This window comes from Sceloporus undulatus, chromosome 9 (assembly GCF_019175285.1).
Source record: "Sceloporus undulatus isolate JIND9_A2432 ecotype Alabama chromosome 9, SceUnd_v1.1, whole genome shotgun sequence".
Taxonomy (NCBI): Eukaryota; Metazoa; Chordata; class Lepidosauria; order Squamata; family Phrynosomatidae; genus Sceloporus; species Sceloporus undulatus.
The window spans coordinates 39,952-65,003 of record NC_056530.1 but is presented as its reverse complement, the minus strand read 5'-3'; the positions used below and the strand labels follow the sequence as shown (position 1 = coordinate 65,003).

At 43.4% G+C, this 25,052-nt stretch overlaps 1 protein-coding gene across 5 annotated transcripts in view; it reads right to left on the bottom strand.

Moving 5' to 3' along the window:
* MAP7D1 (MAP7 domain containing 1) overlaps positions 1 to 25,052 on the bottom strand; it is a 65,910-nt gene that overhangs the window by 6,306 nt on the left and 34,552 nt on the right. For 3 of the 5 annotated variants that reach the window (XM_042439798.1, XM_042439799.1, XM_042439795.1), the window contains exons 3-12: positions 20,889 to 20,957; positions 17,357 to 17,520; positions 16,963 to 17,077; positions 13,762 to 13,803; positions 10,995 to 11,105; positions 5,316 to 5,438; positions 4,211 to 4,356; positions 2,678 to 2,799; positions 1,903 to 2,159; positions 1,100 to 1,286 (exon numbers count right to left, since the gene is read on the bottom strand). In XM_042439798.1, coding sequence (XP_042295732.1) covers positions 1,100 to 1,286; positions 1,903 to 2,159; positions 2,678 to 2,799; positions 4,211 to 4,356; positions 5,316 to 5,438; positions 10,995 to 11,105; positions 13,762 to 13,803; positions 16,963 to 17,077; positions 17,357 to 17,520; positions 20,889 to 20,957 — 1,336 coding nt within the window. The remainder of the gene's footprint in view (positions 1 to 1,099; positions 1,287 to 1,902; positions 2,160 to 2,677; positions 2,800 to 4,210; positions 4,357 to 5,315; positions 5,439 to 10,994; positions 11,106 to 13,761; positions 13,804 to 16,962; positions 17,078 to 17,356; positions 17,521 to 20,888; positions 20,958 to 25,052) is intronic. The other 2 variants (XM_042439797.1, XM_042439800.1) reach the window with 2 other exon arrangements.

Genomic DNA, 25,052 nt, shown 5'->3' with positions numbered 1-25,052 from the left:
ACATTTTCAAATTCCTCCTGGACCCGGATCTCCATCCAGCACTCTAAGCCAGGGATGGGGAAAGTCTATGGACCAAATGCACCCCTCAAATCCCAACTTTGTGGTGCCAAACCCCACCCGAACCCCCATTTAAAAAACAAAACAGGGGACTAAGCCCAAATTGTCCACTAAACATGGCAGTTTAACTCTATTTGTTCCACTGCCCATCTCTAAAATGTTACATATAACCTATTTGGGTCTGAAAATAATGACAGAAAATAGTGTGGTGTCACTTCTGGACAGAAGGCTGAAAGGTAAGACATGTCCCTGAAATAGGAGCACCTCTGGTCACCTTGCCCGGTGCGGATCATTTTTTTTAATAGCCCCCAAATTTATTTTCAGCACTTTCAAACAAAATTATTTTCAGCAATAATCATGGAATGAAATGAATAATGATGTTTCCACTGCCACTGCCGTTACTTAATCCCTAAAGAGACAGGTAATAGCAGTAGCAGTAGTTTTTACTGCTCTGGTTTAATGTATGCTGTATACTGCTTTCAATCCCATTTCAGAGAAAATACAATATATACAATGCAATATATATATATGTACAATATATTATACGACATATATTGTCTAATATATCATACAATATATTATATTTTATACAATATAATATACAATAAAATAATATACATTTCAAAGCTTTTCCTTCCAAGCTCATGAAGGCCATAACGTCTAGGAAACTGTTTGGGCAGAACGGAAGTTCATGGGGAGATGTATGTATGTACAGTTTATAAGAAATGAATTTGTGATGTTAATTTGTATATAATATTGTACATTTGAAAAAGATAAAAACAATAAAAAAGGGAGGTCTACTGTCACACTCAACAATTAATGCCATTTGACACTGCTTTAACTGTTGGCACCATGCTATGGAATCATAGGATTTGTAGTTTGTTGTGGCACCAGAACCCTCTGACAGAGAAGGCTAAGTAGCTCACAAAACTATAAATCCCAGAATCCCACCGAGTTGAGCCACAGCAGTTAAAGCAGTGTTAAACTGGATTAATTCCACATTGTGGATGCCGCCTCGGTCTAGAACAGCTCTCCAGCTTACCTTGCTTGCTCCTCCTGCTCCCGGTGCTCTTGCTCTTCCCGTTCTCTCTGCTCCCGGGCTTGGCGCCGTTTCTCGGTCAGGAGCCGAGCGGCTTCTTCTCGGTCTGTGGTGCCCGCCATGGGTTTGCCCGGAGTTGTCGCTTGAGGCGCTGGCACTGGACTTGCAGCACCGGTGGGTCTGGAAGTATCTAAAGAACCCCAAATAAATTTTGGTCACTTCACCAATAAGAAGAGGAAACAACTCCACTTCACTTTGCCCCCATTTGCATAACTGCCAGATTGTGAATTGCTGCATGGCAGAATCAGGTTGTCTGGACAGCCCTTATGGTCTCTTCCAACTCTCTGATTCTATGATTTCCACTGGCTTTCCGTTTTCTGGAGCCATTTTGTGGCTTATTAGAGGCCACTTTCATATCAGCAAAAATTATTTACGTCATTTGTATGCTGCCTTTCTCCCAGAAGGGACCCAAGGCTGCTCACAGATAAAAGACATACAGTATTCAAAACATCACAATAAAATTCAAAACAATTAAAATAATCTAAACAGATTATAAAATTACAATAAAGATATACAAAAGTTAAAAGACATAACTAAAACACTCCATAAAAGCCACCCTGATACGTATGTGCGATGCCTGATTATATACGAACGTCTTAGTTTGCCATTGAAAGGCAACCAGGGACAGAGCCAGCCTAGCTTCCCAAGGGAGGGAGTTCCAAAGTGGCAAAGTTGAGTTCCAAAGTGGCAATAAGCTGGGCAAAGATGCCAAGCTTCCCGCCACTTCGGTCCTTAAACAGACCGACCTGGTACTGTTTCGTTGCTCCCCACGATCTTGGGAGTCTCGCCTGGGGCCGGAGAAGCCGCGCCTCGCTCCTTCTGCTCATCCTTGCGTTCACGGACTTTGGGCTGGCTGTCGTGATCCCTGCGCGGTCGCACTTTGGGCGAAGATTGGGAGCTGCGGTTGAGACCCGACCGATGGGGGGAACTGGGACCAGTGCTTGGTGAGGCTGGGCGTTGTTTGGCAACAGCTGGGGATGCTGGCCTGGGCTTGGGTCCGGGGCTGTGTGGAGACAAATATATACTGGTGAAAGATGGAGATGGAGAGCCGGCATGGTGTGGCGGTTTGAGTGATGGACCAGGGCACTAGGAGACCAGGATTCAAATCTCCACTTGAGCACAGAAACCCAATGGGCAAATGGGCATCCTTAGGTAAATCTTACTATCTCACCCTCAGAGGAAGGCAACAAATTCTGCTAAAAAAATTGTGTGATGACAGGTTCAACTTAGGGTTGCCATAAATCAGAAATGTCTTTGATATCCCACCTTTCTCCCAAAATTGGATTCAAGGCGTCTATGACTTAACCGCAGGGGTGAATCCACACTGTGTAATTAAAGCAATTTCATACCACTTTAGCTGTTTTGACTCCAATTTAAGGAATCCGGCAATGTGTAATCGGATGAGGTATTTACAATTCAGTGCTGGAGAGCTCTAGTGCAGTGCTAATCGAAGCGGTGGTCCAAAATCTCAAGTCACAACAGTGCAATGGAAAGCACCCCCCTTTTGCCTCAAGCATTTACCTGCTCTCAGGTGTGCGCAGCTGGCGAACCTGGCCAGAAGGCATAGACTGGCGTTTTCGTAGGGCAAGGGCGCTTTTCTCTTGAGCATTTTCCCGATCTTTATCTTTCTTCTCTTTCTTTTTCTGAGGATGCAGAGTGAGGGGGATTGGCACAGTGAGAGAGAAAAAAAGCCGTCAGACCCAGACAGATTGGCATTGTTGGACTTTTTGCCAGGCAAGGTAGATAGTTTAGAGTCTACCTTACTCAATAACTGCAGAGCTTGGAAATTTTTTACTTCTTTTTAAAAGAAATATTGCCAAAAGCCACATTCGCTGGAGAATTCTGCATATTAAACATCCAGTTATGCACACATACTGCACCCTGGTGAGGTTTGAAACTAGAAATAATGCAGCAGGGGTGAATTCTGAGACTTGTAGTCCAAAAAGGAATTTTATACAAATTCCATGGGCTCCAATTCTTGATCTGCACCCTAAACCCAAATGTAATTCATCCTAGATGCTAAACTCTTGGGTTTCTGGTCTCTGTTATTTATCGCCCTACTGATGGTTGCTAGGCAATGATAGCATCTTTCCTTTCCTCTCTATTCCCAGAGGTGATGACAGATTGCAAAGAACAGACCTGGAGCACGTTTGGACACAATCCAGGCCAAGATGGAATACATCAGTGGAGTGCACAGTACCTACCATCAACCTCCACATATGCCTCCTGATTTCCATGTCAATAAAAGATACAGGTTGAGTCTCCTTTATCCGAAAAGCTTGGGTTTTTCAGATTTTGGAATAATTGCATGTATATAATGAGATATCTTGGAGATGGGACCCTAAAGTCTAAACTCATGTATGTTTGGTATACATCGCCTGAAGGTAATTTTAAACACAATATTTTGATAATTTTTGCACATGAAACAAAGTTTGTGTACATTGAACCATCAGAAAGCAAAGGTGTCACTATCTCCACCATTCATATGGACAGTTTTGGACTTTGGAATATTTTGGATTTTGGAATTCTGGATAAAGGAGATTCAACCTGTACAATAATAATGAAGTAACTAGCCAACCATTTCCTTGGTTATTTGTGGCACCCCAAATCTGCCGCCTTACAGTGCCTAATGGTAGAGCTGGTGAAGTCACTGGCAGAATCAGCTACTGCCATGGGATAGAAACAATGCGAGCAAGCTTTGGATCTCTAACTGCTGATCTCCATTGTCTGCAGAGGGGAGGTTCTGAGGTCTCATGGGAGCGAACACAGAGGCCTGTTACAGACAGCCAAAATAAAGCTGCTTCGAGTCACAGTAGAGATATGGTGTTTCAATGATGCATGTGTCCTAAGAGTCCAGAAGTCGCACCAAAGCCACACTCCAGCCCTAAGGACTGGAGCGTGGCTTTGGTGTGGCTTCTGGACTCTTAGGACGCATGCATCATTGAAACACCATATCTCTACTGTGACTCGAAGCAGCTTTATTTTGGCTGTCTGTAACAGGCCAGAGAAATCACTTCTTGCTGACACCAGGAGAAAAGGAATTGAATAACTTACAGGAGAAGCCTCAGCCTTGCGCCGCGGCGTCACATCTGGACTGCTGGTGGCCGTCCGTCGTCTTTCGGAACAGCGGTGATGCATCCGGTGGTTGTTGCAGGGGCTGAGAGGGCTGGCAGAGGCTGAGCGAGGGCATACGGGCACCACTGGTGAGGCAACAAGAAGAGAGGGACGGTCAGCAGGACTTTCGGACCCAAAGGCAGAAAGAATTCGATTGCTGCCACACTGCAGAATTAATGCAGTTTGACACCATTTTAACTATCATGGCTCCATCCTATGGAACCCTGGAATTTGTCATTTGTTCTAGCACCAGAGCTCTCTAACAGACAAGGATCACTCTTTCACAATACTGCAAATCCCAGTATTCAATAGCATTGAGCCATTGCAGTTAAAGCAGTGTGAAACTGCACCAATTCTGCATTATAGATGCAGCCTAAGTCTGGGAATGAAACCCAACAAGTCACAGAGATGCCATAGCATTGAGCCATGGCAGTTAAAGCAGTGTCAAACTGCATTGATTCTGCAGTGTAGATGCAGCCTGAGTCCGTGAATGAAATCCAACATGGCACAGAGATTACATTATTCCTGCTCACAACCTTGGAAGCACGACTCTGGTAACAGTGGCTAGAGCCGAACACTGTTTTTGAGGTAGTGGGGCTCTTGCAAAGACTGGAAAAGTTACTTTTAAGCTGTAGCTGCCATAACCTCCTGACAACATCACTACTGTTTGTGGTATTTTAAGTTGTAGTCCAAAAAAAGCAACTTTGATAATTCAGTTTCAGATTCCTTCAAATGGAGTTTTAAACTCACTATATCATGTGCTTCTAAAACAGGGTAACTGTTATTTGGAGAGGGTTTTTTTATTTCTCTTCTCTTACTAATTTCTGTAAACTTTGAGAGATCACAAGATTGTGATTTTTCATTGTCATAAGCCCTCCTGAATGGTGCAAATGCACCAGAAAGCATGATGTAAATGTATAATCAGAAAAGCGAAAGAAAGAAAGAAGGAAAGAAAGAAAGATAACAACCCAGAATTCATTTTGTTGATCTTATTCTGCATACTACTGTCCGGTCATATTACTGATTTGTTTCAACTCCCACCTACCTTGGTCCTTGCCATTTCCAGCAAGCGTCACAGCACTCCGGCTGCGTGCCAAGAAGGACAGCGTTGGTGTCATGAGTCGGTCCACGATGCTACTCTCCCAAGGGCTGAGTTGTAGGCTGCGGTCTAACAGCAGGAAAGACAGACAAGATAGGTTTAGTTAAGCCACGACTGGATTATTTCCAAGTTTCAAGTCTCACCTGGCACACCAGATCTCAGCAAGGAGTAGCCTTAACATTGCTTCAGCAAAGATTAGAACATCTGGAAATGTTTCACATAGGAAAATGGTTGGATAAGGTGAGGCATGCTCAATATTGCGCAAATAATACACACTGGATGGAAATTCTGTTGTTTAGTCCCAACTAGAATAGACCTGTTGAATCAGCTGTTCAATGATGAGTCAAGACATCCCATTGATTCCCTGGGTCTATTCTAGTCTGGACAAACTACAGGATTTAGGCCATTGTGAGCAGAAAATTGATATGGGGAAGCTTTTTTTCCTTTCTCATAATACTGTGCGCCCACGTCATATGCTGAAAGCCATGTGGGAGCGCGCAGGGTGCAAGGGGTGGCGCATTCCATTGTGACTAATGAGGTGCACACCTGTGGCGTGCACCGCCATGCCACCACATGCACGAGCCCCATTCAGTTAAAAGGGGCTTGAGTATGCGTGATATTTGCTTTACACGGAGGAGTCTGGAACAGATCCCCCCCGTAAAGCATGGGTGGGCTGTACTAGAACTCCATGGATTTGCTGATGGTGAAAAATGGGAGAAGAAAAGAACTGCCGTTTCACACAGTGCATACTTTAAACTGTGGAATTCACTGCCATATGATGTAACGATGATGTCTGCCAACTTAAGACAGGTTTGGAGGGGGATGGAAAGAATTTACAGAAGGTAGGGCCATCTGCAGATCACTAAGATGAAGCTGTCATACTCTGGACATACCATGAGATGATGTGACTCACTGGTAAAAATGATAAATGCTCAGTAAATTGGAAGGCAGTAGGAAAAGAGGGAGACTGAATTATGAATGGATTGATTCCATCAAGCCGGCCATGGCCCTGAGTTTGCAAGCCCTCAGCAAAGCAGTTGATCCCTGGAGCTCTTGGAGATTTCTTCATAGGGTTGACTTGAGGGCAGATAAGAACAAAACAATAAGGACCATCCTAGTCATGTTGCATATATGTTATCTCCAAGACCAGAGGCAGACTGTCTCTGTATATCAGTTGCTGGGGAACATAAGATGGAGGGTATAGCTGCACTCATGTCCTGTTCATGGACTTTCCCCAGGTTGGAAACTCTGCAAATGGAACAGTGGACTAGAAAGGCTTTCAGGCTGAATATCCTGCCTTATGTTTTTATGAGCTCCAGACCTATATTATCCTCAAAGGCCAACACTCCAGGTACGAAGCCAACTTTCCACTAGGCATTTTAACTTCTAAGATAGCTGAACACAGACAAATGAGCAATGAAAGAATACCTGAAAGAATACCTATGTCAGACATAAGTCTGAAAGAATACCTATGTCAGACATAAGTCTTGTGTTCCATCTTGAACAGGAGACATTTCTTACTTAATGAGTTAAACTCAAGCAGATGCCCAGGACACAATGCACAAAATTACAAACAATGTTGACACAAGTTGAGATTCAGCTCACCAAGGCCTACAAAGCCCCCCTGGCATGAGCCACTGCATGGCATAATAGAGACAGCTATTACTGTTTCCCATGCCAAAGGATGATGTGGCAAGGAACAAGCAAAAGGCATGGTCAAGACTTGTCTCTTCAATAGTTTGCCAGAACAACAGAAAAGCTTGTTCTAGAAAGACATCTTCATTTCCAGTGTCCACAGGTTAAGCATATAAAAAAAGAGAGGGGGATTTTAATTCACGTTAACATATTTTTCCAGATGCATAATACTGTATTAGTGTTACCAAATGCTATAAGTATTGCTTCCAGTCTCCACATCGTATGAAATGAGACAAAAAACAAACAAACTGTTTTTGCAAATAGGACTTGGGTCAAGGGAAATGGGGCAACAGAGGATCGGGATGATCCCAGGTTTGAGCAACACAGGTTGAGTCTCCCTTATCCAGAATTCTGAAATCCAAAATCTAAAACGTTTTTTCCTGGGTGGCTGAGACAGTGGCACCTTTGCTTTCTGAAGGTGTGCACAAACTTTGTTTCATGCACAAAATTATTTAAAAATATATATTGTATACCTTCAGACTACGTTTCTAAGGTGTACATGGAACATAAATAAATTTTATGTTTAGTGTTGGGCCCCATGTTAAAGATATTATGCACATATATGCAAATACAGTATTCCAAAATAAAAAAAAAAATCTAAAATACCTCTGGCCCCAAATATTTCAGATAAGGGAGATGCAACCTGCATTGCAAATATATTACCAAATGCTAGAGTTGTGTTTATTGATTAGAAATGGTTAATTGAAAAAAACAACTGACGTTTCTAAAGCTTACATGGGATCTCCCTGTTCATGGCATAAATCCCCTTTTGCGTGTGTGTCTTCGTGTGTAGGGGGAAACTAGCTGAATGATTCTCTCGCAAAGCCTCACCCAATTCCACATCTATGAACAATTCAGCCAAAGCCCAGTGACGCTCTCGGTCGGCTCAGACAAGCCAGCCCCTCCTTGCTCTGCCATTCCCTCTCACCTCTTCCGGCATCTTGTTCGGATGCCTGGGGTATTTTTAATCATCACTAAGCAACAAGAAAACAAAACAGCTTGGAACGGAAATACTATCCTCACAAGTGGGGATAGATGTGGGGAGGAGCGCATGGAGAGCAGCTGATTCTGGGACTGGTTGGATCTGCTTGCAACATTCGGTGCCTGAGATCCCAGACAAAACAAGGACGGGCCCAGTGTAGATAGAGCTACGTGAAAACACACATATATTTGCACATGTGTGAGTGGAGGCAGGAGTGTCCCTTTATAGAGAGCGCCAGCAGTCAGGCAGACACTAGATTTACATGGAAAAGAGTCTGGGTTCACTTATCAATGGAAGAAACTAAGTTCTGCCTGATACATTGGGAAAATGTTCATGGCTTCATGTCATGACTTCATCCTGTGGAGTCCTGAGTTTTGTAATTTGGAGAGGTATTCACACTGGTCTGTCAGAGATCTATGGTGCCTCACCAAACTACAAACTCCATGGAAGTTAAAGCAGTATCAATCAGTAAGTAAGGGGAGGGAGCAGAAGGGATAAATGACCAACACTATGCGAACTATTAATAAAATAATAATGTTTGGCCTGTTACAGACTGCCAAAATAAAGTTGCTTGGGGTCTCTTTGGAGGTATGCTATTTAAATGATGCATGTATCCTAGGAATCCGGAAGCTGCACCAAAGCTGCACTCCAGTGCTTAGGAATGGAGTGTGGCTTTGGTGCGACCTCCAGACTCTTAGGACCCATGCATCATTTAAATAGCATACCTCCAAAGAGACCAGAAGCAGCTTTATTTTGGCAGTCTGTAACAGGCCTTTAAAACCTAAAATGTGGTGTGTGCCCAGATTTATGGAATCCGCCGCTCACTCCTGGCTGAGGCTGAGAGCAGCATACCAGAACCTTGCACTACATGCCACCAGTTTTAAGGCTGCATGTGAAAGATGGGTGGGTATGAAGCTGGGTATCCAGCCAAATATCTTCCGTATAAAATGTCTCTCAGATTGCAGGAAAGGTCAGTCAACCTACACTTCTTCTGCCTGACACGCTCTCTCAGTTCAAATCCAGCACTCAGCTACATGAAGAAAAAAAATCCATTGGTTTGCTTGCATGCAGCCTTGCACAAAAGAGTTGGGCGATAGCATTTGTGGCTACCAAGACATTAATTCTGTGCCTGTTAGTGAATTCTAGCCCAACCCTTCTGCATACAGCTGGGAGCTATAATATCTTGTATTCTGATGAGAATTAAGCCATGTTAAATATTCTCACCTTCTAGACCTATCTAAAAATAAGGCTGAATCAAGCCTCAGTTGTGTTTTGTTCCTACTGAAATCAATGGGATAATCGTAATCAATGGCTAAGGTGTCTCACTGCATTCAATGGGACAAAAGCGCAGTTAGCATCGGCATCCAAACCACAGAATATCTGAGGCAACATTTTAAAGTGACCCTCCAGGCCTTATTTGCTCATGCAAGGTCAGTGCAATTCCTTCTTGGTGACTAGTCTAGTCAATCTATTTGTGGGATATGTAGGTCTGAAGGAGCGAACTGGCTTAAAAAACAAAACATTAGGTTAGGGAGGAAGTTTAGCATACATCCATAATGTAATTTGAATGACTGCCTTGCTTGGTCTTTCAGCTTTTGCAGCTCCTGAAGTTCCCCTGGCTTTCCTCTAAAGCCCCGCTGCTGAAGAAGGGATGGACGATGTGTGGCCCTCCAGATGTTGCTGGACTGCATCTCTAACCATCACTCTCCATCAACCATGGCTTGTGGGAGCTATAGTCTGACAAAATCTGAATGGCCAAAGGTCACCCATCCCTTTGTTAAATGAATATGCCAGCCACAGATGCTGGCGCAATGTCAGGAATAAACCCTTCTAGAACATGGCCACATGGCCCGAAAAACCCACAAAAACCATGAAAGCCTTCACAAAGATAGTAGTTACTTCTAATGCAAGTACTTATTAAAACAGTAGATAGTACTCATCAGCCTAGGAGAAGAATGTCCATGCTCTGGTATTTCCTCCTGGGTGAGAGAGAAGAGCAATAGCAAAAATGGTCCTCCAAAAATGGTGGCCATTCTGGAATAAGCTACATATTGAAGGAGTGTATGTTGTCTGTTCTTCTCTGGAACTGCAGTATCATTCTCATATAATTTTGTGGACCGTACAGTATTCTATTCTTGAACTCCCTCTAGAAGCCAAGACGACTAAACTGAGACCATCATACTTTGGACATACCATGAGAAGACATGACACACTAGACGTGACACACTAGAAAAAACAATGATGCTTGAAAAGGCAGCAGGAAAAGAGGAAGAAACATTCCAGGTGGATGGATTCAATCAAGGAAACAATGACCCTGAGTCTGCAAATTCAGAGCAGGATTGTTGAGGACAGGGTAACTTGGAGGTCTTTCGTTCATAGGTTACCATAAGTCAAAATTAACTTGGTGGTTCCACAAATCGACTCATGCAGTTAAACGATGAAGATTCAGTGTGAACTCTTGCATCAAGGTAAATACAAATCCCATGTGAGGGACCACACTGAACTTTGCATTTCCTTGCATTGGCACCTGTTTGCATAATGTTTCTGCACATCACAGAGCAGGGCAAGGCGCTCTGCCCACAAAGGAACCCTACCAAGCTCCACCTTCAGTTTCTGGGCTTGCACCAGCCCTCACCCATACAATTGCATGGCTCTCCTGGCAGCCAAGAGGACTAGAAACTTGCATTTTAAAAATTAGTACTATGGTGCTAAATTATGTACCAAATACCCAATTCTGCACTTATGTATTTGTATGGATCTTCTGCCTACATGCCCAATTTCAAATCTGGGGCCTTGTGTGTGTGTTTTTTTTTTAAAAAAGTTCTTAGTATTTTTAAATACATTACTTGGCCCTGATCCTATGGGATAGGAATGGGATAGGAAGGGTAAAGAACAGCCTTGCCCGCTACCTCCCCTCGCACTGCTGGGTGCCCCCAAGGGTCTCTTACTTCTACTGGGTGAGTTCCAGAGAGTGGCAGAAGATTTGGAGAGGCGCTTGTTGATTATAGAGTCCACATGTTTGGGGAGGTTTACAGCAGAGAGGGAGCACCTGCTGGCACCTATGAGAGGGAAAAGACACACGGGCGTTAAGGGCAGTGGGGCAGGAGCTGGTAGACATGCAAGCATGCAGCAGCAGAGGTCATGCAGTGAAGAGGGCAGAGGGTGAAGGAGTTGTTTGCAGGGGCAGGGTGTGCCAGCTTACACCACCTTTTGCCCTGTCTGCAGGGACGCAACATCACATACCTGCTTATGTGCCAGTCCACAGCCCAAGGTTAGGCTCAGCAACCACACTTGGCTCCAGGGTGTGCCACCAGCTATGCAAAAGCCTTGTGGTGGTGCATATGCAGTCCACAGGTTTGGGGTGTACCTGCACCGCACAATTATAGCTCCTACATGTCGAATCAGCTGCTATGGATCCATCCTATACAATCCAGGGATGTGTAGTTCAGTGAGGCACACCAAATTCTTCAGTACATTCTCCTGAACAACACCACTGGAGTGCTAAGTGCCTCACCAACCTACAAATTCCAGGATTCCATAGGACAGAGCCAAGGCAACTAAAGGAGCACCTAAGTAGTAAATTGTACAAGGTGGATACATCCCAACATAGCCTCAAGATTGCTGTTGGTTCTGGGTAGTGCCACACAATACCCAGTTCGGCCAGCCAGAAGGACCCCTATAATCCTCCTTCAGCATCCATGTGGCAGCAGCAGAAGATGGTGCAGGCATGCATTCAACATCCCAACTGTACTCAGTTGTACGATTTTATGTTTACACTGTCATGCTGAATACACGATGGAGGCCAGACTGTAAGATAGGAAACGGACATCTCCAGCCCCAAGTATGTCACTTTTCAGGCTAAGAAAAACTCATGACGAACATCCATGCATGCATCTAATTATATTACCTTGTGTATTTTACTGTCTATCAGACGTTACGTTTAAAAAGCAATTGAGTTAGTCTTAGTTAGTTTGTCATTATAGTGAACTACCAACATTAGTTAGTCGCCAACACAGGTACGATTTTAAAAGTAACTCACAAAACTTGAGCGAGTTACTTTCAGTTACTTTAAACAATGACAATTGTATGCTACAAGCCATGTTTTGGTCTTTGATACAAAACAGTCAGCCCTCCATATCCATGGATTCTGCATCTACTGATTCAACCATCCACAGCTTGAAAATATTCATTCACACACAAAAATCCAAAAAGCAAACTTTAATTTTGCTATTTTCTATAAGCGACACAATTTCATCATGCCATTGTATATAATGGGTCTTCGGTATCCATGGATTTTGGTATCCAAGGGGGATCCTGGGACCAAACCCCAACATATACCAAGGGCCCACTTTACATTGTGTTCCCATCAATCTGCTTGCCACCTCAACACCTACAACAGAAGAGAAATCAGCAACATAAACCTGTAGTTGTACTTGGTATTCCTCCTCCTCTTTTAGACAGCCCATACCCCTGTATTTCTTTCATTTTACACAATTGTAGCACTTTGATACCACCTTAAATGCCATGGTCCATCCTATGGAATTCTGAAATCTGTAGTTTCTTGAGCAGTTTAAAATTCTCTGCCAGAGAGTACTAATGCCTCACTACACTACAAATCCCAGGAATCCATAAGATGCAGCCATGAAAGTTAAAGTGGAATCATAGTGCTATGATTGTACAGAACGAAAGAGACCTAAGTCTAAAAGTACCTTACAAAGTTATAGCCACACCACAAAAGGAGTGAAGCCATTCCTCATTAGGTTGTGTAACTTAGTCATGCCTTTATAATTGCAAATAAGGAACCTATTGTAAGTAAGAGCACCAGTGTGGTGTAAGGGTTTGAGGGTCGGACTACGATGCTGGAGATCAGGGTTCGATTCCCCACTCGGACATGAAACCCACTGAGTGACCTTGGATAAGTCACACTTTCTCAGCATCAGGGGAAGGCAATGGCAAAACTCCTCTGAACAAATCTTCCCAAGGAAAAAAAATACACGATAGGTTCGCCTTAGGGTTTTGGTAAGTCAGAAATAACTTGAAGGCACACAACTACAAAAATAGCTGTACATGATGCATCACTTCCAAACATCGCTGGCTTTTTTGTTGGATAGTGTGGGTCGCCACTACTAGATTCTCCCCCACAAATCTGTCAGAGAAAACTGTATTGTTCGCCCCCCCCCCCCCCCCCCCCCGGAGTAACAAGGCTCTTAATATCGTTGCTTAACATACTCCACAGCTACGTTGAATGCAAACCCGACTAGGAGTGAGCGCAGCTGGCACATGCATCAGAGTGCAGAATGTGGCCACAGGGCATGAACCCACTTTCCTTCTTATATGGGTTCATGGAATGTATGCAGAAGGCCATGAGAGCAATTTGGAGAGCAGCCGGCACTTGCAGCATCAGTATGTCAGTTGGGAGGAGAAGAAAGAAAGAAAATGTATGGAGAGGGTGCAGGATTCCATCTATTCAAGGCCCTGACAGCTTAAAGTGATGATCCTGGATGGTTGCAGGGGGAGATTTGGAGTGGACCAATGAGTCGCATGAGGTGAAATAATTCCGCTGAACACTAGACGGAGATGTTTCAGGGTGCCACAAAGCCAGTGTGATGTAGTGCTTAGTGTCCTGTGTTGGGCTGGGACTTCGGGAGACGCAGGTTCCCCCTTGAGCCATATTGAGTGGTCTTGGGCTTTTCACTCTCCTTTAGACTGACCTACCTTGTAAGTTTGTTGTGAAGATTAAAGTGGGAAGGAGGCCTCCTGGAGCTCATCAGAGGAAAGATAGGACAGGAACATAACAAATGAATCCATTAATAAAGCATCCCATGCTATATAGCTACAGAATGCGACCGAGAAGCTTCCTCCAACCGGGTGCCCCAGTCAGATATGCTGGACTACAACTCCCACTATCCCCAGCCAGCATGGCCAATATACTTGAGTTCTTAACAGACCACCATGCGATTTAGCAGAATATGGATTTGGATAAGCAAAAGGAACTTGGGTTCAAAGCCCTTTTCAGCCAGATACAAAAGCAAGTAAAGAAATAATTGTGCAAATGGAAGGGCTTTAAACATGTACAGTGTCCTTTGACTGTTACTTGGCCAAGTCACACTCTCTCAACCTCAGAAGAAGGCAATGGCAAACTTCCTATAAACAAATCTTGCCCAGAAAATCCCATGGTCGTTTTCGCCTTAAGATCGCTGTAAGTTGGAAACGACTTGAAGGCACCCAGCAACCAATTTCGAAAAACAATAAACCTTGCCTGTACTTCCAAAATAAAATAAAGTAAAATCCAACACAAATAATCCTTTCTGTGATGTTCAACTTTGAAAAGTATAAAAAGCAAAGGAAAGAAAGAAACACAACATACCTATAAATATTTGCAACACCATCCCACCCTCATAAGCGGACAACTTGCCATCAGAGACATGTTGAATAATGCGTGGCCCTTCCAGGAGTTATTGGACCACAATTCCCACAGCCAATGGAGATGGATGATGGGAGCTGGAGTCCCAAAATCCCTCAAGGCCCACATGCTCCCCATCCCTGTATCAGAAAGGATGTAACCTTTTAGGAAAAGTATGGCATGTTTGGATAATCTGGGACCATTCTTGAATGAAGGATTCCAAGGGGAATCAAAGCAAACAGAAGAAATCCCACTCTGTGTTTTATAACAAAAGGGAGACATGGGATGTGGGAGCACAGTCTTCAATTCCTGAACAGAGAGGAGGCTTCTGTGCACAAAGGCCCATCCCTGGAAGTTGATGCAGCCTAGTGACTAAGAGGAGAATGAGCGATGAGTCAGGATGTCCCGGGAACGAATCTTAACCCTGCTATGAACTCCTTCATGTTTGCTTTAGACAAGACCCTGTCTTTCTCTGCCTCTGAATCTTGGCTGGAATTAGGTCATCATACAATCTTGAATGCTACTGACCTTGTCTGCTTTTAGAAGCTAAGCAGTACAGGGCCTGATGAGTAGGTGGATCATGAATCTTGAGGCAGGGCTAGGAAAAGAATCTGCACTGCAAGCTTGGAGAGCCATTGCTGCCACTCAAAGCTGGCAATACTGGGTTGGATGGGCCAAGGGTACAATACAGATAAGGCAGCTAGGTGTGTTCCTGCAGAACCGATCTACCTAAGAACATGAGATGAGCCCTGCTGGATCAAAGCAAAGGCCCGTCTAATGCAATATTCTGGCTGAGATCCTACACTGAGCAGGTGAAGTGGAGTGCTCCATCCCAACATTTCTGTATTACACCTTTGCACTTGTCAAGCTCTAGGAGAGTGAGGAGGGGAAGAAGCAGATAGACAAATCATACACTGAAGAAGCAGCTGGTCTCAGTTTGGAGGGGGAAAGAAATGAGGATGCACTCACAGATGCCATATATTCTACTTTTCTTTCCCCTTGGAGCCCAGACCAGCCATATGTTCAATGGCTCTTCCTTCCCTCTCCTTCCCAGTGATCCCTCCTCCTGGGTCCTTACAGCTGCCGGAAGGTGGCTTTGGAAAGGGTTCCAGGGATACAGAACAGACCCTTGCATCCCACCCAAAACAAGGCATATGCACATGTAAGCAAAATTTGCTTACACTTATCACTAACAGAATTACACCCTCTGTTTCCAATAGTTTCCCAGTGATGAGGTGTCTGGTAAACCTTTGAGGAGGACATAAAGACTCATAAACTACCCTCATTTATAGCTCCTTTTTGATGTCCAGTACTCAAGCAATACAATTCTTCAGACTAACTGAAAGAAATTGGCAGCATGAGCTTTCATACACTTCAGTCTACTTCCACAGATGCATTTGACTGAAGTCTATGAAAGCTCATGCTGCCAACTTCTTTCAAAAGGAGGGCGACTAAAATGGTGAAGGGTCTGGAAACCATGCCCTATGAGGAACAACTTAGGGAGCTGGGGATGTTTAGCCTGGAGAGGAGAAGGTTAAGAGGTGATATGTTAGCACTGTTTAAATACTTGAAGGGATGTCACATTGAGGAGGAAGCCAGCTTGTTTTCTGCTGCTCCAGAGCCTAGGACCTAGAGCAATGGATGCAAGCTACAGGAAAAGAGATTCCACCTCAACATTAGAAGGAACTTCCTGACAGTAAGGGCTGTTCGACTGTGGAACAAACTCCCTCGGAGTGTAGTAGAGTCTCCTTCCTTAGAGGTCTTTAAACAGAGGCTGGATGGACATCTGTCGGGGATTCTTTGATTGTGATTTCCTGCATGGCAGGGGGTTGGACTGGATGGCCCTTGTGATCTCCTCCAACTTTATGATTCTATGATTCTTTCAAGGGTGCTACAAGATATCTCTAAGTACTGATTCTACAGACTAACACAGCTATATCTTTGAATTCTTCAGACTGTAGAGTTTTCATTTAGTCCCCACCAAGGCAAAGACATCAAGGCATAGAGTGGGCCAGCTGTATTGGTAAGCTAGCTATCCATGGATTTGAACACCAACAGATTGCCTTGTCCCATATTACTCAATGGCCACGCAATGCAGATATGCAGACTTTGCCACCCGCTGAATATTATGGGGAGCATCTGTGTTTCCCCCCATCCTCAGGGACCCCAGAATCAAACCACTGCAGATGGGAAGGGCCCACTTTAACCTTCATCATGCGAGAGCATCTGTTGACCAGTGATGCACTGAAACTTGAGGTGGTGCCCCATCAAAAGGTACAGAGCAAAGGCCAGCTGTTGCCATGCAAAATAAAACAAAATAAAGAGCTTGCACTGATCTCTGATGACGGTACAAAGGTCCCTTTCGTATTCAGGCACATGCGCGTGCAAAAGCATCTTGAGGGTCACTGCCATGCCAACCCTCTTCCCCATGGGCAAATGCCACACTGGTGCTATCCTGCATGCGCCTTCCCCCAGTCCCAGAGAGAATTTATGCGCAGATAGTCTCCACTCACCATCCTTGTGAACAGGGGAGCCCTGGTGCAGCGCGCCGGCCCATGACCACCGTTGTTGTCGGATTTCGGCCCAGGTTTTCTTTGCAGAGCGCTGGATGGCAGCTTCGTACCGTTCCTGAGGAAGATGAAAGAGAGGAAGGGAAAGACGTCAAGACATGGCTAGCAGCTATGCTAGGGTCTTGGCATTGATGCAAGAAACAGGAGAGACTACAAGTCCCTGAATCATAGTGCTATATGTTATAACTCTAGTGTTTCCTCTTTCTTTTCAAGGATAGGAGGAATGGCAAACTGGGAATTCTCTTGTTTGGTTTTAATTTCTGTTGAGTGTACATTTTTCCCCTATGGCAAACTCCCCTCTTTCCTGCCTCTTTCATTTGCTCTGTCTCAAGCCAACCTTGTTCTTCTCCAGCTTCTGACGCTGGCGCTCTTCCAAGGCTGCTCGACGCTTCTCGGCTCGAACTCGTTGCTCTTCGAGTCTCCGCCGCCGCTCTTCCAGCTGTTTTTCCCGCAAGACCCGGGCCTTCTCCTCCTTTTCCAGCCACAGGGCCCGTTTGGCTGCTATCGGGCCAGTGATCAAGGGAAGGAAAAGACAGACACAGATGGGATGAAGTGATAGAGTGCACAGTCTGGGCCTGCAGACATAAGACACATTCCCTCACCCCTGGGGCATCTTACATTACAACAAAATGGCATGGTTTTCATTTCATCCAACAAGTCTCCCAGGAAAAGAGAAGGCGAGCATTTGAGGGAAGCCATCTGATGATACATCTGAAGGAAAAGCCAAGCTGGAGGAGAACAAAAGCCCAACCCAGCCAGTATCCCATCCTCCAGACAGCATGGTCTGCAGCTCCCATCATCCCCACCCAGGCTCAGGAGAGCAGACCTCCTTCAGATCTGGCTGTAAAACCATGCTCCTTGGCCTCCTTCACATTTTAATGACCATGTTTGTATTACAGGTTTTAGTTATTGGTCCTCCACCAAGGAATTTTGTGATGGGTCCCTTGCTGAGAGAAAGGAGGGAGATAAATTAAATATAAATATATAAATAATAGGGTTGGGACAAAAATTCTAATAGAAAGGGTAAGCGGCTAAGACTGCATCCACATTGCAGAAAGAATCCAGTTTGACATTACTTTAACTGTTATGGCTCAATGCTGTGTGGAATAATGGGGATTGTAGTTTTGTGAGACATTTTGCTTTCTCTGTCTGAGAACTCTGGTACCACAACAAACTACAATTGCCAGACTTCCATAGCATGCAGCAATGACAGTTAAAGTGGTGTCAAACTGGATTCTTTCTGCAGTTTGGATGCAGCCACAGATTTGTTCCCTTTGCATCATTGGTCATATCATGAAATACAGAGAAAGCAATTAGAAACCCATAGGAGGAATGGCAAATTATTCTCTTAGTTTTAACTTCTGTTGAGTGCACCAAATAGCCTTGGAAATTATCTGGTGTTTCTCATCATTTATTCCTCAAAGCTGCCATAAAAATATAGCATTTTCCTGATCACTGATCTGGTCCATTCCCCCTCAATCTAGAGATTAAAATTAAATATTCTATTGTATTGGTGTTTCTTTGGTTTATTACTTGATTTCTTTTCTATTTTGTGGGTTCTGATATTGCAATGAGACCCAGAATATGGAATGGTTTGAGCATTGGACTCTGGAGATCAGAGTTTGAATTCATGCTAGGCCATGGGAGGCATGAGACAGACAGAATGATAAATATAATAGATAGATAGATAGATAGATAGATAGATAGATAGATAGATAGATAGGTGAGATAGTTAGATACTTTAGATAGATAGACAGATAAATACTGTAGAAGATAGACAGACAGACAGACAGGATAGTTGGACAGACAGATAAGGTATTTAGTTTTTAGATAGATGACAGACAGACAGATAAATATTGTAGATAGATACTTTGGAGATGACAGACAGACAAACAAACAGATAAATATTGTAAACAGATAGATAGATAAGATGGACAGATATTTTAAATAGATGACAGACAAACAGATAAATATTGTAGATTAGATGGATAAAAGAGGACAATAGGACATATAGATATTTTAGATAGATGGCAGGCAGGCAAAGAGATAAATATTGTAGCTAGATAAAAGAGTGAGAGAGAAAAAAGAAAAGAACAGATAGATAGATAGATGGCAGACAGGCAAAGAGAGAAATATTGTAGCAGAAAGAAAGAAAGAAAGAAAGAAAGAAAGAAAGAAAGAAAATAGATAGATAGATGGCAGGCAGACAGAGATAAATATTGTAGCTAGCTAGAAGAAGGAAGGAAGGAAGGAAGGAATAGAATAGAATGATGACAGACAGACAGATATGAAACAGAATTTTGTTCCAATGAAGAGGAGGGAAGAAATGATAAAAGCCGATGGAAACTGACCAAGCAGGGAGGGAGCTGCAATAACTAAACACACACACAAACACGCAGACAGCACCAGGTACAAACTTCACAACTGGTGACCGCAGGCGGGGTATGGGAGACCCCAACCCAACCATTGTGGAGCAGGATGCTAGCAGGAGGGAGAGAAGGGAAGTTGCACTTTGGGCCATGCACAAAAGGAGAGGGAGCTGGCTTGAAAAACTCATTCAAGACAAACAAAAGGGGAATGGGGGTGGAAAGTGATTTAGACAAGAGCGGCCCTGAAAGTGACGGTGTGGAGGGCAGCGGGAGGGAGGTCACTGGAGCAGAGAGTAGCACCCAGCAAATTTAATGACTACCACTGACTGATCCCATTGCCTGGGAAAGGAATGTTCTCAGCCCAGACATTCCCTCCACAGCTCACAGTTGCGCATGGCAGCAAAGGGACCCACCATCCTCGCCCCCTCAATCTTTGTTGGGACAGCAGGAAAGAAAAACAGAAGCAGGAGGCCGCTTTTCCCACTCAAGAATCTGTACATATGCAAGACAGGCTCTCAAATGACATTGTCCGCAAGAAAATGCAGGCAAACATCCCTTTTAAAAATGAGCAAAACCTCCATCTGCAGGAAAGAGCTTTCCCGTATTCACCTTCCCAACCTCAAATTCAAGCGTTCCAGGTTTTCATTGTTGTTGTTGTTTTTAAACGAAAGGTACATTTTTGGTTTTTGTGAGTTTTTTCAGGCTATGCAGCCATGTTCTAGAAGAGTTTATTCCTGACGTTTCACCAGCAGCTGTGGCTGGCATCTTCAGAGAATACATTTTTGGTTCACATAAAGGGCATTCCTCCAGTGTTTCAATGGTAAAACAAACTCTATCACAAAGGAAGCTCTTTCTTTAACCTCTCCATAGCTTGATGTTTTTAAAAAAATGTTGGTATGTCTGGCATGGTGTCGTGGTTTGTGTGTTGGACCAGGAGACCAGGGTTCAAATCTTTGCTTGGCCACAGAAACCCACTGGATAATCTTCGGCAATCACATATTCTCAGCCCCTACAACAGTGATGCCTAAACTTTAGTCTCCAACTGTTTTGGACTTCAAGTCCCAAAAGCCCAAGCCAGTTTGGTCAACTGTCAAGGCTATAGGGACCTGAAGTCCAAAACATCTGGAAGACCAAAGTTTGGGAACCACTGCCCTAGAAGAAGCCACTGGGTAAGCCACACTCTCTCAGCCTCAGAAGAAGGTAAAGGCAAACCCACTCTGAACAAATCTTGCCAAGAAAACCCCATGATAGAGTCGGCCTTAGAGTCGACTTGAAGGCATGCACCAACAACAAAAACTACAATGTAATGGTTGCTTCACTGATTTTCCAGACTAAGAATCAACTCCAAATAGAATAACAGCTACACCTAGAGCAACAGATCAGCACCAAGAGGCTGGGATTCTGGATGTATTGTTAGATGCGGAACAGTATATATTCTATATTGTGTGCCAGATGCCCTCAGATGCATGGCACAAATACACACATGAAGCTGCTGCTTACCCAGATGTTTGGCTCGTTCCTCACGCCTTTCTCGGGCCTGTTTATGCCTGGCCTGAGCCTTCTGTGTATCTAGGGGAGAGAGAAAGACATTAAGACTCCATAATATCAATTCAAGTCTTAGATTTATCATGCATTACAATTGCAAGCTTGCCCATTTCTACAAATTCATACGGTGTCCACAATAAGTCTTCTTGAAATGGAATTGTGGTCTCTTTCCATCTCTGTGACTAAATCATTCTCGCAGCAGTTTTCATACAACGTGAAACTCTTGCATGCTTTTTCTCTAGTTGATCATCCAGTATATTGGATAACATTTTATTAACTTTTAAGATATGTGATTAATTTCTGAATAGATACAGTTGAGTAACATAAAGGTTGCCAGGTAATTTGGAAGCCACAATTCGCTGTCTTTGGTGATATGTTAGTTTTCAATAGTTAGTATATCAGATTAGAATAGTTTTTTAATTTAGGTATGATAACCTTCTATTTATTTATTTCCCGCTTTCGTCCCATAATTGGGACTCAAAGTGGTTTGCAGTTTAAAAGAAAGATACAACCATATTAACAGGCATCTGTTGTTGTGGGTTGTTCATTGTTGTTGTTGTTATGCATTAATTTTAAAAACACACGCACACAACTCAAGTCTCTTTTTAAGTTTCCACCAGCCTCTTCGATCAGTGGTTAAGCCTATTTAGAAAGAAACTGTCCACTTCAGCAAAAGGATAATGTGTCCCTGGGTCATAAGATTTGGGTGTAGCTCAGTGGCTACCCCTTTTTGGTTGGACGTATTACAACATATCAATTTGGTCCTGGAACAATCTTTGATATTTGTGGACATGTTCTTTAAAATTATGCCTCTGAAACATAGAATTTAACTAGCGGTCAAGGTGGTTGGATGATGCATGCCCTTCCTGTTGCCAAAAGATCTGTACTTCAAGGCTGGAAACTTAACCATTTGCCATTTACTGTTTAACGGTCACTGCTTTAGCTACCCATAAATATGTACTTAACGGATCACAACTTCAGGAAAACATGGCTTTTTTGGAAATATAGGTCAGCTTATATGAATGCAGAGCCAGCCTGATGTTAGTGGTTTACGCTTTGGTCTAGGACCCAGGAGAGTTGGTTTCAAATTCCCACTTGGCCATGGAAACTCATTGGGTGACCTTGGGTAGGTTACACTCTCTCAGCCTGAAAGGAAGGCAAGAGCAACCTCCCTCTGAACGAGTCTTGCCAAGAAATATATTAACATATATGCCTAGCCCACTCTCATATAATATGAATATTATTTCTTTGAACTACAACTTCTAGTAGCCATGCTTGCTGGGGGATTTGGGGTATTATAACCCCCAAATGTAACATTTCCATGCTTTGCTGGTTGGAGGGAGGACACATGTAGCTTTGTTCATACTAAAAGCCAAAAGAATTGGTGTTTAAGGCACAAGAAGCTGTAATACATGGAGTCAACCCCTATGGCTACTCGCTGTGAATATAGCTGCCATTGGGCCAGTTTTTTTATTAACCAAGTTTGTTATATATGCTACTGCTGCTCTTTGCAGGCTTTTAAAATAATCTAGAAACATGATGCTCCATTTCTAGCTAGGGTTGACAAGGTATTTTTTAAAAAGTATCTCTGTATGTGAATCTAAAAGGTCTGCTCAAAGCCTGGGGAAAATATGGAAGGGATGGGATGAAGCTGGGGCATAGCCTGGTAAGTTATAAGTGGATAATGGAAGAACCCAGAAGGGAAGGGAAGGAATTAAGAGTTATATGTACAAGTCTGCTCCAAAAGCTGCAAAAACAAGCCACAAACCACCCAGTAACAAAGCAGCTAACACTTGGTTTCTTTTCGGAACCCAATATATTAATGGAGCTTTTTTATTGTCGTTAAGGTCACTATTCTTAGTTTAACGTTTGTTAACAATTTACGACAAATGCCACTGTTATGGGCCAAGGTCCTGTAATACACAAGAGGAAAATGAAAATGTAAGGTATATACAGACGGCCCTCCTTATCTATGGATTTTTTTATCCACAGATTTAAACATGCAAGGCTTAAAAATATTTTTTTTTAAAAGTACAAATTCCAAATAGCAAACCTTGATTTTCCATTTTATTTTGCTCTGCCATTATATTTAATGGGACTTGAGCATCCACGGATTTTGTTATTCATGGGGGATCCTGGAACCAAACCTCAGCAGATAACAAGGGCCACTGTATTTTCCCTTGTCTAGACTTTCAGCATAAGTGTTGTCCATCAAGGTATCCTTGCCATGGGCATTCAATGGTTAAATAATAATAATAATAATAATAATAATAATAATAATAATAATATTTATTTATATCCCGCCTCTTCCCTTTTGGGGGATCAAGGCGGGTAACAACAGAGTTTAAAAGTACAATATAATAAACAACAAAATCCCCCACCCCTCTATCCCATCCTCTCTAAAACTGGTTGGGGAGAATGGGTGGGAGATGAGGGGCAGGCCGATAGCAGCTGTCTGCATTCCTGAATCCGGCTGCAGGAAGACTTCATCCTCCTCCTGGAGCTCTGGAGGATGCCTGGGAAGACCAGGAGGATGCTTTCTCCTTCCTGCTGCCTGATGCAGGAACACATCTGGCTATTGCCCAGCTGCCCTCTATTCTCCCATGGCTACCAAATGGACCTGGAGAAGGAAGTCCAGTCTGGCATCAAGTAAGCAGCTCAGGAAGGGGGCCACCACAAATGGAAGTGGTGAATTCCACTATCTGCCACAAACAGAAAAGTACATACAAAGGTATATTTTTCAATTACGCCTGCATACGTTACCAACAGCCTACATACCCTGAAGGTACCAGGTAGTTACTGATTTCAAAAGCTAAGCAGGGCCAGGTCTGGGTAGTACAAGTTGAGTCTCCCTTACCCAAAATGCTTGGGACCAGAAATGTTTTAGATCTCAGAATTATTTCTTTATTATTATTATGGTGGAATAGTTGTATTTGCATATACGTAACTAATGAGATATCTTGGAGATGGGGCCCAAGTCGAAATACAAGATTCAAGTTTCATCTACACCTTATACACACAGCCTGAAGGTAATCTTATACAATGCACGAAGCAAAGTTTGTGTACCCTGAACCATCAGAAAGCAAAGGTGTCACTGTCTCAGCCACTCATGCAAAGAAATGTCAGTTTTGAAGTATTTTGGAATTCTAGCTAAGACTCAACCTGTACTTAGAAGGGAGACCATAAAGGGATACCAGGTGCTATAGGTTATATTCAGAGGAAGACAATGGAAAGCCACCTCTGAATATATATTGCCAAGGAAAATGCATAGTAGAGTTGCCATAAGCCAGAGTGAAATAATCACAAAAACACGTCAGTAAGAGCATATATGTGTATGCGCCTTCAAGTTGTCTGCCAACTTAGGGCGGCTCCATAAATTTCCTAGCATTTTGTTAGGCAAGGAATACTCAGAGGTGGTTTTGCCACTTCCTTCCTTTGAACTCTAGCCTACAGCACTTGCTATTCATCGGTGGTCACCAGCCAAGTATTATCCAAGCCCCATCTTGCTTAGCTTCCAAAATAAGACGGGATTTGGTGCCTTCAGGGTATTAAGCCTTGTCAGCCATTACTGATTTATGAAATGTCCAACATCTCCTAGGTGTGCTACAAAGTTTAAACATTATGCCTGTTTTTGCCCACAGACTACAATGAGCAAATACTGCCTGGGTGGCCACTATATATTCTTCATATAGAAAATAAATAGTCGAACGTATGAAAGATGCAGAGTGGTTAAGAATTCTGGATGATGCCTTCAAGCCAATCCACCTCTTTACATAAAGCAACATAAGCAGAACTCAGAAAGGTGACCTTTTAGGATGACAACTTTCATAATCCCTCACCCAGCATGGATAGAGTACACGCAAGCTGAGAGACTCTGGGAATTACCATCCAAATAACTAACTTTCTCCAAACTCTGAATGCAAGAGCATGGCTATCCATCCTACCTGACCACAAACATGGGGATGGTTCATCCAAGGTCATGATACACATGAATTCAACACACCGAAGGATCAATCGCAGTGCTGATTTCCTGGAAAGTTTATGATGCAGTTTGGAGCTAACCATGTTGCATATTGCATGTACAGGGTGAGGCTGAATTTGGATGTGCGCGCAGGGTGG